Source organism: Geospiza fortis, unplaced genomic scaffold (assembly GCF_000277835.1).
Source record: "Geospiza fortis unplaced genomic scaffold, GeoFor_1.0 scaffold55, whole genome shotgun sequence".
NCBI lineage: Eukaryota > Metazoa > Chordata > Aves > Passeriformes > Thraupidae > Geospiza > Geospiza fortis.
In genome coordinates, this window is record NW_005054308.1 from 7,966,481 (window position 1) to 7,981,893 (window position 15,413).

The 15,413-nt window shown below is 44.4% G+C and overlaps 1 protein-coding gene across 2 annotated transcripts in view; it reads left to right on the plus strand.

The window, feature by feature from the left end:
* ITK (IL2 inducible T cell kinase) overlaps positions 1-13,420 on the plus strand; it is a 23,529-nt gene extending 10,109 nt beyond the window's left edge. Inside the window, exons 2-17 of one of the 2 annotated variants that reach the window (XM_005418764.1) lie at positions 655-759; positions 1,759-1,840; positions 2,945-3,073; positions 3,718-3,758; positions 4,116-4,267; positions 4,704-4,769; positions 4,935-4,989; positions 7,134-7,213; positions 7,853-7,989; positions 8,689-8,763; positions 9,455-9,626; positions 10,295-10,511; positions 11,234-11,298; positions 11,382-11,500; positions 12,627-12,784; positions 13,300-13,420. In XM_005418764.1, coding sequence (XP_005418821.1) covers positions 655-759; positions 1,759-1,840; positions 2,945-3,073; positions 3,718-3,758; positions 4,116-4,267; positions 4,704-4,769; positions 4,935-4,989; positions 7,134-7,213; positions 7,853-7,989; positions 8,689-8,763; positions 9,455-9,626; positions 10,295-10,511; positions 11,234-11,298; positions 11,382-11,500; positions 12,627-12,784; positions 13,300-13,371 — 1,725 coding nt within the window. In that variant the 3' untranslated portion in view covers positions 13,372-13,420. Of the gene's footprint in view, positions 1-654; positions 760-1,758; positions 1,841-2,944; positions 3,074-3,717; positions 3,768-4,115; positions 4,268-4,703; positions 4,770-4,934; positions 4,990-7,133; positions 7,214-7,852; positions 7,990-8,688; positions 8,764-9,454; positions 9,627-10,294; positions 10,512-11,233; positions 11,299-11,381; positions 11,501-12,626; positions 12,785-13,299 lie in introns of both variants that reach the window. The other variant, XM_014312232.1, reaches the window with a different exon arrangement.
* The last annotated feature ends 1,993 nt before the right edge of the window (positions 13,421-15,413 follow it).

The following is a 15,413-nucleotide window of genomic DNA, read 5'->3' on the forward strand; positions in this document are numbered from 1 at the left end:
TTATTTGGGTACCTGATATACCCAATCACCTGGTGCATGGAAGCACAGCAGAGGATGCCAGAGAAACAGCTTTGTTGGCAAGTTTTTTATGATAATATTTATTTCAAAATTCCCTGGGTTTTTTTTCTTAGCCGAAAAGCCAGACGAAACAAAAATAGAGAAATGTTGTAGTTTTTTTGGAAGGCAGATACAGTAAAAATGTACTTTTTGGATGAAATGAACAGTTTTGAAATTCTCAGTACCCAAACTTTTTTTTTAATAAAATGTTTATTGGTTTATATCTCTTCAGTATGAAACAGAACTGTTAGTAAACAGAAAATTAAATGAAAATAGTTCATTTTTTGGTTAAAAAGGGATTTCATTTTGTTGGAATAAAAAAAATAAAAGCTGAATTTCAAATAGAGGTTTTGACTGGTTCTCTAAAATCCATGTGCTGAGTTGAAATATTTGTATGTGCATATATTTATATGTATGGGAATACATATAGAGATGCCCAATATAAGAACTATTCTTTAAATTTTTTAATGTCTTACATAATCAGTTAATTTGCTTCTGCTCTATAAAACTAAATCTCCCACAGACACAAGAGTCTGGTCTAATTATTCACTTAATCCACAATCATTAGTCTCAACCAAGTGCTTTCCTGTCTTTTAGAAAAAAAGGACTTTGAAGGGTTCAGTGGAACTTTCCAGGATTAAATGTGTGGAAATTGTGAGAAGCGACATCATCATTCCCTGTCAGTACAAATACCCTTTCCAGGTGAGTCTGTTGACCATACTGAGAGAGACATCACTTAATTTTGTATTTCAGTAGCATTTCCTTCACAGTGCAGTCATTAATGAACCCAGCATTGGATTCTTGATCAGAACCTCTACTCCAATTTAAACAATCAAAAGTCAGTGAGGTTGTCTAGGTTTGAAAAGACAGGTGTCTGCTAAGGAAGGCAGGAGCCTCCCCTGAAATGGAAAATGTAAAACCCTCCCTCTGAATCATTAAAATTTTCAAATTAAGGGGGCCCTCAGGCAAAGGTATGGGAGCAGGAATAACAGTTCTTTATTAGGGAAGAAAAAAATAACATAAAAAATGCAGTAATACAAAACAACACTGTTAGAGTCAGAACATGACCTGACACCCTGTGTGTCAGGGGGGTGGCGCTGTCCCATCCCATGGTGGCTCAGCCCTCCTGCAGTGCCAGCTGTGGTTCTGGTGGAGCAGGGATCCTGTAGAAGGGTGGAGTTTTACTCTGAAGGTTCAGGGGTGCTGGAGATGGGCCTGGTCTTCCTCAGAATCCAGTGGGAAAAGGCTGCTCCTCTGGGAATCCAGTGGGAAAGGCAGGCTGTGGTGTTCCAAACCTCGGATTGTATCCAGGTAGGAATGCTTGGCTCCGCCCTCTGGGCAGAGCATCTCCCAATGGGGTGATGGAATTTTATCAGCCATGCAGTGACACTCACTGGCCAAGGACAGAAGAGATCTCCTGGCAGGAGGATGGGTTGTGAAAGAGATAAATAAAACTGCCCAATGAAGAGAAGATAACTGCCCCATCAGATAGGAATAGAACACACACACCCATTTCCAACCCAAGACAGAGGTTAAGAGCTGCGTCTGAGCAGCCCCAGCTACTCCACTTCCCCACATCATCATTTGGCACGTAGCTTGTTGGTAACAGGGCTCCTGCCTCTTCCCTTGGGTGACTCCCTTGTGACCAGTGCATCTGGGATTGCTTCTCATGGCTGGCTCCTTTCTCTACCCCCTCTCCAGATTGTCCATGACAGCTACATCCTCTACGTGTTTGCCCCCAACCGCGAGAGCCGGCAGAGATGGGTCCTGACGCTGAAGGAAGGTAAAAACCTCTCTGCCCACCCAACTGTGGCTTATGTCTTACCAGCTTTGTGACAAATAATGCAGAGAAAATGAGCAGGAGGGGTCAATGTCTCCAATCTCAGCAGTCAAAGTGTTTACAACCCAGGTAGTGGGTTATAAAATTGAAATGCTTGTAAATCTGGTGGGTGTGTTTTCAGCAGACATGGGAATTTTGGATGGTTTGTTTGGGGACCTTAATTTCTGTCAGTGTCTGCAGGGAGGTGCCAAAGGATGGACCAGCTCTGTTTGGTGATGCCAAGCAATGGGACAAGAGGCAATGGGCAGAAATGATGCCCAGGAAGGGTGTGAGGTCTCCCTGGCTGGGGATATTCCAGAACCATCTGTACCACATGCTCTGGGATGACACTGCTTGAGCAGGGGGTCTGGACCAGTTGACCCACTGTGGTCCCTTCCAGCCTGACCCATTCTGGGATTCTGTAATTTGTGTTTTTCTAGAATAAACTCTTAATAATAAACGATGGTAATTTGAGGTTTCTTCTTCAGGAAGAGATGAGGATTTTCCTATGGCTAACTTTTTAAAATAACCTTTTCTACACAGAAAATTTTTCAGCTCTTATTAATAGATTTTTTTTGGTTAGGTGACAACCTTGTTAGAGAATCATGATTATTAAGGAACATTTTTGTGGGTAGCTTTCATTTCCTGTTCACCTCCTGAATCGTGCTGTGGTTCACTCACATGTGCAGCAACCAACACTGGGGGCAGAGACAAGCAGAGCGCTTGATGTGAGGAAGGTGTCAATTAGTTACATAAAAACTGCACTAGGCTTCTGTCACAGCTTTCTTCTGTTTTACAGAGCTGCTGCTGTATTGTTCCCCCTGAAAACATTGTGCCTGATGGAGATATTGTGAAGTTCATGCACTGACTCTTGCAATCAGTTATTCCCCTACTCCAAGCTTCCACTTTATCACCTCTTCTCATTCAACATTTGTAGACTGTCCCCTCCTTTGGACAATTCTTCAAAGAGCAGATTATTTCCATTTAGTTCTAGACGACTTCTAGAATTAATGTGGATGCAAATAAATTCATGTCCCCCCTTCTTTTTCTTCCCCTAAAATTTTTCAGAAATCAGATACAACAACAGTTTGGCTTCAAAGTGTCATCCAGACTTTTGGTTGGATGGCAAGTGGAGATGCTGTGCTCAGACAGAGAAGATGGCAGCTGGCTGTGTGGTGTATGACCCCACCAAAAATGGTAAGGGACTTGTTAAGACCATCCTGACATGGAAAATATTTATTCCTAGCAATAGTAGAGGATTGAATCTCTTTTGTACAGAACATAAAAAAATATTATGATAGATTTCCATAAAGAGACATGTTCCTGGCTTCTTGGGATGTTCTGGCTTATCTTTTACTGTATGTGGAATTCTCTTCTTTTGAACTCACATTTTCCTCTGTGTGATGCTTGGAGTTTTGGAATGAGATGGAGAACTAAGAACTTGATCAGCTGTGGTCAGTCAGTAAGCCATAACAACTTTCTTGAGATAAATGCGTTCAAGAGTGCATTTTAACCAAACCAAACAAAATCATATTTCCTCTGTGGTTTCAATGGCCAAGCATAATCTTTACTGTGTCTCCTGAAAATGAACACAAGCGGTCAATCATTCTTCACCAAAGAAACATTTACCTTGTATTTTTTACCTTGATGCCTTAACTAATCTGTACCCCAGTTTCCAAGCCCTGCTGAGACTCACTGTGGAGTTGGCAGGTCTTGTTCTCAAAGTCCAAAGCTCGCTGTTCAGTGGGGTTGTATCACCTGTATCAATTCATTGCATTGGTGGTTTCTCCCTTGGTTTTGTCCTCACCTACTTCAAATTATCTTTCTTGATTTCTTTTCAGCCTCAAAGAAGCCTCTTCCTCCCACTCCTGAAGATAACTGGGTGAGTGCAGTGATGCTGTCCTTAGTGTCCTGCCCTGAGTGATTAACTGCCAGTGGGGAATATGTCCTCATTAATGTTCACCACAGTGCAGTGACCTAGAATTTCACCTGTGATAACATTCCCTGGGTGTTTTCTGTGCAACTGAAATTTTTATATGAAATTTATTGTTTGAAAATGCCAAATATTCTCTTGCTGCCACCACACTCCACAAAATGGTCTGGGGTGCTTTGAGGCTTTTAAACCCAGGGGACAATAGTGCCAGGAAAATACCACTTTAGAGAGCATGCCACTGATTTTTATGAAGATGAATATTAATATGAATGTGAATGTGATGAGCCTTTTGCCTAATTTGTGCAGAAATTGTTGCTGGACCCAAGGGAAGCAGTGGTCATAGCCATATATGACTATGAAGCCCAGAACCCACAGGAGCTGACATTACAATATAATGAGGAATATTATGTGATTGACAGCTCTGAGGAACATTGGTGGCTGATTCAAGATAAGAATGGGTAAGTCCCTTTTCAACAGCCAATGTGCAAATCCTTTCTAATTCCAGTTTGTTCTTCCATTAACATACATGTTTATTCCCTCTTGTTCAGCTTTTGCAAAGCATCCTCTTATTTACAGGGAAAAAGTGATGGAAGGTTATTTATGGTAACCGTCTTCCATTTGCTATTGCTTCAGGCAGCTGAAGAAAAGGATCTGAAAGCTAATTTTACAGCAATAAACAATTCAGACTGAAATTTGCAGTGATACACGGGGGGGGGGAAATTGTGAAATTCTCCAGGTTTAGAGGCACAATCAGTTGTTTTCTGATACACTCAATACATCCCCACCAGCACTTTCATCATGCAATGAGCAGGCAAAGCTTTCAAGGCTGACTCCTACAGATGCAGAGAAAATCCTGTCTGTCAGCACACTCACACTTGTCTTGCCTCTCAACAGGCACGAAGGCTACGTGCCAAGCAGCTACCTGGTGGAAAAATCACCTGAGAATCTGCAAGTTTATGAGTAAGTTGTGCCTGTGTTTTTCTTGTACCCTGGATGTGAAGCTACAAGCCTCAGATGCCCCCAGCCCACCTGACATTCCACCCTGGGGATGCTCCATTCAGAAGCTTCTCAGGAGAAACTTTCCTGGCCTAGAAACGCTGACTTGGAGTCTTTTGATGTTTTCAGGTGGTACAATAAGAACATCAGCAGAAGCAAGGCAGAAACACTGCTCAGGGATGAGGTAAAGCAGTGTTGTCTATGGGGTGGATGGGAAATAATAATTAATTAATGACAAACAAAGCCTGCAAGGACTGCTGTGTGTAAGAGGGATGAACCCTGGGTTCCTGCTCTGTTTGTGTCCTTAGTGTGTGATATGAGATAAAGGACCTCCAGCACACCCCCCTTATCCCCACATTAGCTGAGCATGGATGGAGCTGTGCCATCCAAACACACTCAGTAACTGTGACTGGAGGAAAACACTGCTTCAGAGCACTGTGCCAGCTGAAAACTGTGATTTTAGCTCATCTTTTCTGTCTCTGCAGGAGGCCTGTGGATGCCAGTAGCTCTCTGAAAATCTAACCAATCTTGTGCTGAAGTATTTTGGGTGAAAGCCAAAAGTATGGCTGTGGGTTTTGTTTTTTTAATTGTGTGTGTGCATGTAAGCACACATCTTTAATTTTTCAGTTGAGCCAGAGTTTTCCAGTGAAGACTGTACTGAAAATACAAAGAATAAGCTTCTTGTTCAAATTTTCCACACAAACACAACCTTAATTTTTAAATCAGCTCTTACATTAACAGGTGGCCCTGTTAATAAACACAAAAAAAAATGTTCCTTCCTGGAACAGTAGTATTTTATGGAAAAAGCAGCACTTTTGTGCTGTTTTAAAAATTCTTGTACAAAGTACTAGAGAAAAAGTCCACACATGGTTTAGCGGTCTTATTTTTTCTTTCAGTCCTACCAGTACAACTTTTCTGTGGTAACTACCCCCATGTGGCTGCAGAGACTTTTGGTTCAAAGCCTTGCAAGCCTCACAGCTCCCCCCAGAAATGTGACCAGGTTTGTGAGTGATCTTTGGCCAGGCTTGGTGTCAGCTGGGAACGGAAGGGCAAGAATAGAGCTCAGAGTAACTTGGGCAGGATGCTGCCTCCAAAACCTGCCCACCTCCAGTCCTGAAGCCCTCACTGTGTGTGATTAAATGCTTCTACAGCAGCAGAGAGACTTTCTCAGAGCCTTCCTGTGCCAGATATTGTGCGGTGCAGATGTTGTGCAGACACTGAAGGGTCAGCCCTGGAAGTTCACAGCTCAGCAGGCTGATCCCACCTGGGCAGAGCTGCACAGCCAGCAGCTCATACCTGGGGATGCAGGAGCAGCTCAGCCTCTGTGTTCAGCTGGAGCTGATCAAAGCTCTAGGGAAGGAGGCCCAGGCAGGGTGCACTTGGTGGATTTGCTCTGCATCAAGTGTTGTGGGGGGGTAGAAGACATGAAATGGAGGAAACCTAAAGAAAAGGAGGAGAGAATGAAAAAAATCAGGCACTTGGGATACCAGATGAAAATCTTCTTTATCTGCAAACAGAAGAAAAATGTGGGGTTTATTACCAACATATAGGTCAGTACAGCACATTCCAGCCAAACTGTGATGTTAAATCTCCTTTGCCATCTGATCTATCTGGGCCAGTGGGATCATGCCCCATGAGGCATTATAGCATTCAGATGAGTGGAAAACAATTAGAGTGAAAAGTTAAAAAGAAAATTTGTTCTGTGAGTGCCAGACTGCAGGAGGATTGTTTTCTTACCCATTTATGTTCAGATACTGGATGACTGGTGTACCTCTGAAAGGGCAGGACTGTGTCTGAGGTTTTCCAATTTGGGGTACATTGGTAAATTATCATCCCTACACTCCCATGTGGATTCTCTGGTGCTGGATAAACTGGGATTTGTTCTGTGGCTGCTCACTCCACGGGGAGCACTCACAGGGGTTTGCCTTTCCACTTGGCCACACATTTCATTGAACATGTGTTCTGTCAGATAGGGCTGAGGGCAGTCAATGGATTCAGAATTTCCAGAGGAGAGATTTGGACAAAGAGGCACACCCACATATACTCAGCACAAGTGCCTAAGTGTCATTTCCTCTGAGAGCTCTGAGAGGAAGCTGAGGTAAAAGCACCCAACACCCAAGAGAGACCTGCAGGCCCTGGCAGCCACCAGAGCTGTGCATGGAACACACCAGGCTCTGTCAGTGGGGTGATGGCTCTTTATTTTCCTATATGTTTAGCACATCTTCATGACAGGGCTGAAATAAGCACAGCTTTGCCCCCAGCCTACTTTTTTTTTTTTTTTTTCCATTATCTCTCTAACCAGCTTTCTTTCCTTTGCTCCTGTTCCAGTCTAGAGAAGGGGCCTTCATGGTGAGAGATTCGAGGCAGCCTGGCATGTACACAGTCTCTGTTTTCACCAAAGCATTGAGGTACAGCTGAGCTCAGCAGCTTTTCACATCAATTACATCAATGAAATGGCTTCTATGAGTGTGTAATCTCTGTGTAGTTGTTTTGGCATCATAACGAGAGAGCAGAAGGCTCATGAAAATGATAGAGGGAAAACACTTCCAAAAAAGGCAGCAGAGTCAGCTGGCAGTCCCAAAGTGTATTAAAGGCTCCACTTCTCCCTGAATCTAAATAGTGCCCATAAATAGTCCTTTGGATGTCACTGGGGTTGTCATTCTGATGGCACTATCCCCTGAACTGAAGTGTCAGTGGGATCAACGTGGGCTGTGTGCTGGACTCACCAGACGTGGGTAGTGCAGGGCAAGTGAAGGGGTTTCAGTGATGGGGCAGAAAGTTGTGTTTCACAAAGAAGAGGCAGAGAAACTTGGTACACAACCTTCTCTTATCAGGAAACCTCAGCCTTCCCCTCAAGATGAGACCTTCTGCAAGTGAGAGGGAGAACATACAAGTATCCAGAGTTCATTAGCAACTGCAACTTGCTCCTTGCTTCCCCCATTCTTTCTGGGGGAAGGTTCTCTGCTCACTTGTTTCTGTTTATACCCCAAATCCCTGTCTTTTTGCTGCAAGCTATTTTCTCTCAAAGAAAACTTCCTCTTTTTCAGCACGGACAACAATCCTGTTATAAAGCATTATCACATCAATGAGACGACTGACTTTCCCAAGAGATACTACCTGGCAGAAAAGCACGTGTTTGACTCCATCCCTGACCTCATCAACTACCACCAGCACAATGCAGCAGGTGAGAGAAGCTGAAAAGACATGTTGCTGGTTTGCCAGGTGACTGTTTTGAATGAAGGAGGGCTCCCAAGACTTCTGTCCTTACAATGAAGTGTTAAGTGGCTTCACTTTTTCTCCCACTTATTCTGAAATGGGCATTTCAGGCCAACTTCCAGTATTACATCCTCACTCTGGTTGTCCTTCTAAGGCTGACCATGGCCAACACAGATATCATAATGACATATTATAGAGAGCCCTGGGGATGTATCTCCTCTGCCAGGCCAAGCTATCTGCTGGAATTACACTGCAGGGCCTTCTTGAGGTCATCCATCCCTGGGTCTTGATTTGACACAAAGCCAAGGACATGGCCCGTATCCATAACCAGACATGGTGACTCCCATCCCTACAGTCCAGGAGTACCAAGGCAAACAGTGGGCTTCAAAAATACTCCATAAATGCCAAGTATCATTTGGAAATTCATCAGAGTTTACAGAGACTCAAGGCTCTGGATGTGAAAATGGGAAATAACCTGAAAGCGCTCAGAACTGGCTTCCTTCTCTCAGGCAGGAAACCAGAGCCTGCACAGAGGTTCAGCTGCCCTCAAGTGGAGCTGAGAACTCAGTGCAGTAAATCTGCTTCCAGAATCCAAGCTGCCCTCTGGGGTGGTGTCAGCCAGGCTGCCATGGCTGTGCAGTAACAGGAACTGTCCCCATGTCCCCAGGTCTCGTGACGCGGCTGCGATACGCGGTCTCCTCCTGGAGGAAACAGGCCCCCATCACCGCAGGGCTCAGCTACGGTAAGGTTCTGCCATCACTGCATGGGAGTCACACTCCTGGCTGGCTGGCTGGGTGATCCTGCACATCCCCACGGATACTGAGGAATGTTTGTGTGGTTGCAGCCACAATAAATGGCTTTCTTCAGGTCTCTGCTCACCAGCTTGTCATCTTTGTCATGGCCGTTGATAAAGGACTGAACTGATTGTGCAGTGCCTTGAGGGAGGTGATGAGAACCCCAGGGTCTCACTGAAGTCAACATTAAACACCAAAATGAATGCTGAACAAAGGGGATGGAAATGGGAGCATAGAGTAAATTGATGAAAGCTGAGTCCCTCCTGAAAGTTGCCTTCATTTGAATATTGTTGTCAATAGAATTTTGCCAGTATCATCTTTATTGTAATTCTTGGAGGCTTCAAAGCAACTAAAGCCCCATGTTGTGCTGGGTACTGCACATAAGCATGGTAAAAACAATCCTCCCTGAAGAACTGGATAGGCAAGACAAAGGAGGGAGGAAGGGGATGTTGTTGTTCCTACCCTTGAACATGACCTGCAGCATGGACTAGTCAAATGAGCTATCAGAGGTCAGACAGGCAATTTGAGGGAGAGCCAAAAAGTCTCACTTGGAGTCCTGCCTCAGTGTTTAACCCACAAAAACTTTTTGTTCGCCATTCTACTGTTCAGTCCTTACTCTTTCTCCCTTGCAACCAACAGGAAAATTGGTCATTAATGCCTCTGAGCTCACCCGTGTGCAGGAGATTGGCAGTGGTCAGTTTGGGGTGGTCTACCTTGGCTACCTGCTGGACAAGACCAAAGTAGCCATAAAGACCATCCGAGAAGGAGCAATGTCTGAGGAGGATTTCATCGAAGAAGCCAAAGTCTTGATGTAAGTGGTAGATTCACCACAACAATCACACCCTGAGGGATTCATAACACTGAGCAAAAGTCAGGAATCTGAGTAGGGAATTCAAATTTGGATTATCTGCTATGTATCTTAATAGCAAATAGACTGGTGAGCTCTGGTGGATACAAAGGAAGGCAATTCAAAGTGCAGGTGAATTACTGTGCTTCCAAGTCTATCAATATCCAGAATGTTCTTCCAGATCTCTGCTATTCAGGAAGGAAGGATAATTGATGGTGTATTTTGGAAAGCAAAGTGGTTTTTCTCAGAAAAGATCTCTTGAAACTTAAGGGCAGTTTCATTGAAAAGCCTTACCTGTAAAATGTTTTGCTTTGCACAATTAGATATATTTGTCTTTGCTTTTATTGACTTTTTTGTATTTTTTTGCATTTCCCTCCCCACAAGACAGAAAGAAATTGATTTTATTTTTGTTTGATTGGATGGTTTTCCGTGCAGAAAAATGTTTTGCTGACCACTACCATTAAAATGGGATGATATTTAGTCCTTGGTCTGCACATCAGCAAAACTGGCCTTTGCAGTGAGCTGGGAGCAGCACTGTGACATAAACTGCTGTATATAACACACTTGCTATGAGGATAGCAGGCACTGAGCCTATTTCAGCCTTTTCCTCACCTTCCCTCCCTGCCCCACAGGAAGCTGTCTCACCCCAAGCTAGTGCAGCTTTATGGTGTGTGCTTTGAGGATGCTCCCATCTGCCTGGTGTTTGAGTTCATGGAGAACGGCTGCTTGTCCGACTACCTGAGGAGCCAGCGGGGCAGCTTCTCCAAGGAAACCCTGCTGGGCATGTGCCTGGATGTGTGTGAAGGAATGGCTTATCTGGAACAAAACTCTGTCATCCACAGAGACCTGGTATGTCGGTCCCATGTGGACACTTTCTTTGCTCCAGAGGGGCTTTTTCCTCTGATTTCTTCCTTAATTTCAGCTTTCCACACTTCTCCTGCCTGTCTGTTTATAGGGGATCCTGTGTCTGCCATCACTGCAAAAGCAGCACAAATACTTTAGGGGAAAAAAAATCCAAACAAGCCTTGGAGCACTGATCACTGATCAATCTATTCCCTTTAACTGGTTTTGGGAAAGAAGAAACAAGCCATAACATTTGTCTTTTTTTCCTGAGCGGACTCTTTGGCTCCCCAAAGAGTCTCTTCATGTCTAAAATCAGTGAAGATGACAAAAAGACCTGTTCTAGCATAAATCGTGTATAAACATGCATTGATGATAAAATAGTTTTAATTAAGGGGTTTTCAGTCAAGCTCCATCAGTCACTACTGCAGTTTCATTAGGCATGCAATGACTGTGAGTAGCTGTGGCTATTTTAGGGTCTTGTTCCACCCTTTCTGGGCAACAAGGGCCTGTCAGAGTGATGCTTGAACAGCTTTTCTGGCAACGGGATCATGCTGCAGAATGTACAGAAAGCATGAGAAGCTCAGGGTTTTGTCCTCTTTGCATGGCACAGTGTCACTTTGATGCTCCTTTTTTAAAGCATGATCTGCTCTTCCAGGATAAAAGCCCCTGAGTGGCTGTGACAGGGTTTTAGCTCTGACCTGATGCCTTTGCACCTTTTTCTCTTGCAGGCTGCCAGGAACTGCCTGGTGGGGGAATCCCACGTGGTCAAAGTGTCCGACTTTGGGATGTCGAGGTAAAGCACCGGGGCTGTGCATGGTCGCTTGGGGCTGTCACAGGATGGGGAACTCAGCATTCCCCCTTCTTTTCCTCTTCCAGGATTGTCCTGGATGATCAGTACACCAGCTCCACAGGCACCAAGTTTCCAGTCAAGTGGTCTGCTCCAGAGGTTTTCTCCTACAGCAACTACAGCACCAAATCTGACGTTTGGTCGTTTGGTAAGGAAATCTTGTCAAAATGGAGAAAATTCAACAGCCCCAGCTGGGAAAAACAGGGGCTCAGTCCTCAAGTAAACTCTCCTCAACACTGCATCCTCTGGACTCCAAGGGTGTATAGCCTGAATAATGGCATAGAAAAGCAAGCCTAAATCATTCCAGTGAAAGAAAGGAAAAAAAAATCACACTACCTAGATACTTCAGAACTCTTAAAATATTGCCAATTTATTGTATTATACATCTGAAACAATATATAATACCAAATAATGAACTCTGTTTCATGCTGACATAGCAGGAGTGTCCAAGAAAAACAGAGTCACTGACAGAGGAGAGGAGTGGAGAGGAGAGGGAAGACATTTAGGCACTCCATCTCTCTGCATGTCAGTCTGGGGGCACTGATGCCTCACTCAAACCCACTGCCCTCCCAGATTTGCTCTGCTGACTCCATTTGCTTTATGCTGATCTGAAAATGTTATTTCACCGCTCACACTTCTCACCTCATTTCCTGCTCCACAATGCATTGTTTGACCATTTGTGTCCATTCTTTGGTCTCCCTTCTGGACCCTCACAGATAAGGGCACTGCTGTGTGTTTTTGCCCAAAGCCATAACAAAGGCTGTCCCCTGGGCTGTGCATCTGGCACACTCATGGGCCTGGCCCCTCTCCAGCCCACACAGTGAATGGGGCAGTGTGCTGTGCACAGCTCACAGTCAATGGGGTGCCACTCAGCCCTGGGGCCAGCAGTAAATAATGCAGGATTATAACCTTTGCTGGTCTGTGCCTGTGAATTCTGTGCTTCCCTTGCCCTTTGCTGGCTGAAGCTGTGGCTGGAGCTGTGCCCTCCTGGGGTGGGCTATGAGCAGCACAGCAGGAGCTGGGTGCTCATGCCCTTCACAGACTCAACAGAGAGAGGCTTCAGAGAGCACCAGAGATCCTGGCTGGCACCCTCAAACTGTATAGCTGTGTTAGGGCCTGGTTTTTCAGCTCTCTACTGAGAATCCAAGTGAAAATGCTTTTCCAAGTAACTGGCACCAATGCTGAGCTGCAGAGAAGAGCAGGTGGAAAGTGGCCCTGCTGAGGATTTTATTTGCCTCTTTGTGTTTTTTTTTTTTCCTGTTTGGTTGCTTTAGGAGTGCTGATGTGGGAGGTCTTCAGTGAGGGTAAAATCCCCTATGAGAATCGCACCAATGCAGAAGTGGTGGAAGAAATCAACGCAGGATTTCGGCTCTACAAACCCAAGCTGGCCTCCAAGGCAATTTATGAGGTGATGAGCCACTGCTGGAGGATGGTGAGTATTGTACTGGAGAGCCCTATTTCCCAAAGAAAATAACTCCCTTCTCCTTGGCTTTAAGGAGGAGAGAGACTTGTGCACTCCACATGCTAACGGAAGATAAAATCCTGGAGGTGAAGCACTGTAGCTTTCATCTGCACTAGCAAGCAAACTCTGGACTCTCTGCCTTTTATTTGACTTCACCGAGAAGCCCATGTAGTGCACCTAACTCAAGTTAATTCCACAGTTTCCTTGCTAAGAAAGCTGTGGATCTGTGGGGCTGAGTTCTAAGGGTGGTAAAAATGACAGCCAAGCCATTACAAGGTACTTAGTGTCCACCAAGCCAAATTCACTGGTAATAGAAAAGAAACATTGCACAGAAGGAAGTTGGTTCTTCCAGTGGCATTTTCTCTATAAGAATAGATTGTATTTTTGTTAATACTCAGTTTCTTCCCAAGGTTTTCCTTGCTAACCTTGCCATTCCTCTCCAGCTGACATTAATGTTCTTCCTCTCTCTTCTCTCCCTTGCTCAGGGGAAAGATGAGCGGCCATCCTTTTCTCTTCTGCTGTTTCAGCTGAGTGAAATCTCTGAGTTTGATGTGTAATCATGGCACTGCGTGCTCAGCACAGCCAAGAGAGTCCTGATAAGAGAGAAGGCTGGATTTTCCCCAAGAAAGCATTAACAGGAATCCTCTCACCATAAACACTTGCCATATGCCTGGGGAGAAGGAGAGGGCAGAGGCTGGTACTTCCAGACAGACAAGATATCCCCAGGCCTTCCAGAGCCTAGACAGACACAGGCTTTGGTTTGGCCAAGAGTGTGGTTTGCATCTTAAAACCAGAAGTGACTACTGAGCATGGATCCTGAACCACACAGTCCAGCAAGGGTGTTTCTCCTGAAGAGACAGCCTCAAAATTTAGAGATCTTACATTGCTGTTCTATTTCTGTGAACTCCCAAATGAAGGTCTTCCCTGGAGGGAGATTAAAAAAAAGCTTTCTTTAACTGAGGAGGAATGTTTAGACATTTTCCTGGCTCTCTAATTCAGAGTGGGCTGGACCTGAAAGCTCTGAACAGGAATAAGCCTGGGAGACACAGAAGCAGGCTGGATTCAGTGACTGCATTTCTGATGCTGGTATTTCAAGGTGGTTTTGTTTTCCCTTTGCATGATTTTCCCTGCAACTGTGGCATAACAGGAACAGGATTTGGATACCTGGTAAGCTGAAGTGGTGTCTGTGTGTGCACATGAGTTTGTGAGGGAGGAAGAGAAAAAGAAATGTATGTGCTGAAGAGTCTTGAAATTGTCTCAAAGTGCATTGTACAGTGAGTGGGAAAATGGGACTCTGATGCAAATGAAGACATTCTTGGAGGGAGGAAGTCAAAGCTGAATGTTTATATTGATTTTTTTTCTTCAGTCTTTCTATATGAGAAGATTAATGTGTGACCTCCACCCAGATTCTTTGTTCAAAGTATGGAGAAGTGAGCAGTGCAGAGCGTTAAGTGTTCCCAGTCCAGAGTCCCAGGATCTCATTACCTGTGAAAGGTACAGGAATCTACTCCTGGACTGGTGTATTGGGCAGGAAGGAGCCAGAGGGCTCAGGAGGGAGCCAGGAGGAGAAAACGTGCAGAGTATGTGCTCAGTGCACCAGTGATCATGGGAACTTTAAAAAGTAATAGAATCACCACAAGACTTCTCCATCTCTTCTGTGAACAAAGGAATGACCAAAGAAAAAGTCCAGTGTGAATGGTGTGCCTGGGTTCTTTCTCCTCAAGGAGTTCCACATTATGTGGTGACAGCAGAAGGTATAAACAAAATCCCTCTCCTGGCATTTCCATTAAAATCTGTGGTTTCACTGCAAGACAGACACGCTGTTTTGACATAACTGACTTCAAACCCAAAGTGTGGGTGTTGGTGTCCTGCAGAATTTGTAAATAAGATCAGGACTTTTTGCTAAGCATTAACAATCACTAGGGAAGTCAAGAGGGCTCACAGATGATATGTGCAGACATGCAATATGTAGTTTTGATGCTTCTCTGTTTGGGCAGGTGAGAACACGAGGAAACCTTACATGACAGCAGCTTACAAAAACTCTGAAGTGCAAACTTCCAGCAGCAGCCTCCTGTCTTTACACAAATCAGGTTCAAATATGTTTGCCAACAAAAATGGAACAAGGAAATAATGTAATCCCATGATCTCACATATCCTGTGTCAAATTATTTCTTCATAGAAGGAGGCCTAATTTTTGGTATTTTTCAAGCTCCTTGTTCTAGGGTGGCTTGTAGAAGCCAGAATATCTTTTCAGGTACGTGGAAATGGGCAAGGCATCAGTTCCTGCCTTACAAATCTCCTCACACTGTGACAGGGGTGTTTACAGGCTCACAAAGTTCAGCTCACTGCCCCCACCATCCTTGAAGGACCCAGAGGTCTGCTGAGCATGAGGACATTGCTATTAAGAGCAGCAATATTGCTCTGCTAGCTGACATTTCTGAGGTTATATTTATATTTGGTTAAGTGTAATATTTATTAGCTAGAGTGGGTTGCACAAAATATTATTTTGATGGTTTATGTTCAGTTTTATTTTGCAGTCTTTCTATGTACAAAATGTGGACTTTTACAAACAATAAAATTGCTGAGTTCCAACTGTGAC